Below are 814 nucleotides of genomic sequence, written 5' to 3'. Positions count from 1 at the left end.
ACTCTATATCTTCAATACTGATCAGCATGATTTTCAAAGGAGTATTTATCACGCGTGTCCAGTTGTAGGAAGTCAAATGCGAGTCCTGTGTGTCCATTCCGTTCGCAAATAGCAAAGTGCAACGACAATTGTGACAACTATTCATTAAACCAACATTCGTTGTTGGGGGACGAAATCACCGGAGAATTCTGAATAGCATTTGTGGGGATCTGAAAATTTTTCATTCGTTGTAAAAGCTTTCCGTTCACTTCATTCACAGCTGATCCACTGTCCTTTTGTCAGTCGGTCGTCAATCCATTCGGGACGATTACCACGACAATCCGATTCCGTACCCTCGTGCTTGCTGTGAACTAGCTGGAATGTTCGCGCCATTTCCGGAGAGGGGATGTTCAAATGAGAACAGTCGTTCATCGCTTCGGGAACCTGGGACGGGCTATCCATCTGGAATCACAACAAAGCTTCCCAAAAAGGGACAGGCTTCAGTTAGATCCAGGTGTGGTCGTGCAGTCACTGAACACGCCATTTACAACCCGGGTAGAGGTACTGGAAGTTGTGGAGCATTTTACATATCTCGGAAGTTGTATTAGGTCTGATTGTAGTGTGACAGATGGGGTGAATGCACGAATCTGCAAGGCTTGGGCCGCGTTTGCTAACTTGAGACACCTATGGCGTCAGAATGGTTTATCCCTGAATCTGAAGGGACGTATGTATCAAGCTACAGTGCCGGCTGTTTGTTGTATGGCTGTGAGACTTGGCCTATTCGAGCAGCGGAACTGAGACGTCTTCAGGTGTTCGACAATCGTTGTCTCAGAAC

At 46.7% G+C, this 814-nt stretch overlaps 1 protein-coding gene across 1 annotated transcript; it reads right to left on the bottom strand.

Moving 5' to 3' along the window:
* Positions 1–249: 249 nt before the first annotated feature.
* On the bottom strand, positions 250–441 carry T265_00885 (hypothetical protein; the record flags this gene model as incomplete). Its single annotated transcript, XM_009164780.1, has 1 exon — positions 250–441. The coding sequence occupies one exon, from the start codon at positions 439–441 to the stop codon at positions 250–252; it is 192 nt and encodes a 63-aa protein (XP_009163044.1).
* Positions 442–814: the final 373 nt, after the last annotated feature.

Source organism: Opisthorchis viverrini (assembly GCF_000715545.1).
Source record: "Opisthorchis viverrini unplaced genomic scaffold opera_v5_9, whole genome shotgun sequence".
NCBI lineage: Eukaryota > Metazoa > Platyhelminthes > Trematoda > Opisthorchiida > Opisthorchiidae > Opisthorchis > Opisthorchis viverrini.
Note: the sequence above shows the minus strand (reverse complement) of the source record. Positions and strands in the feature narration are given on the sequence as shown.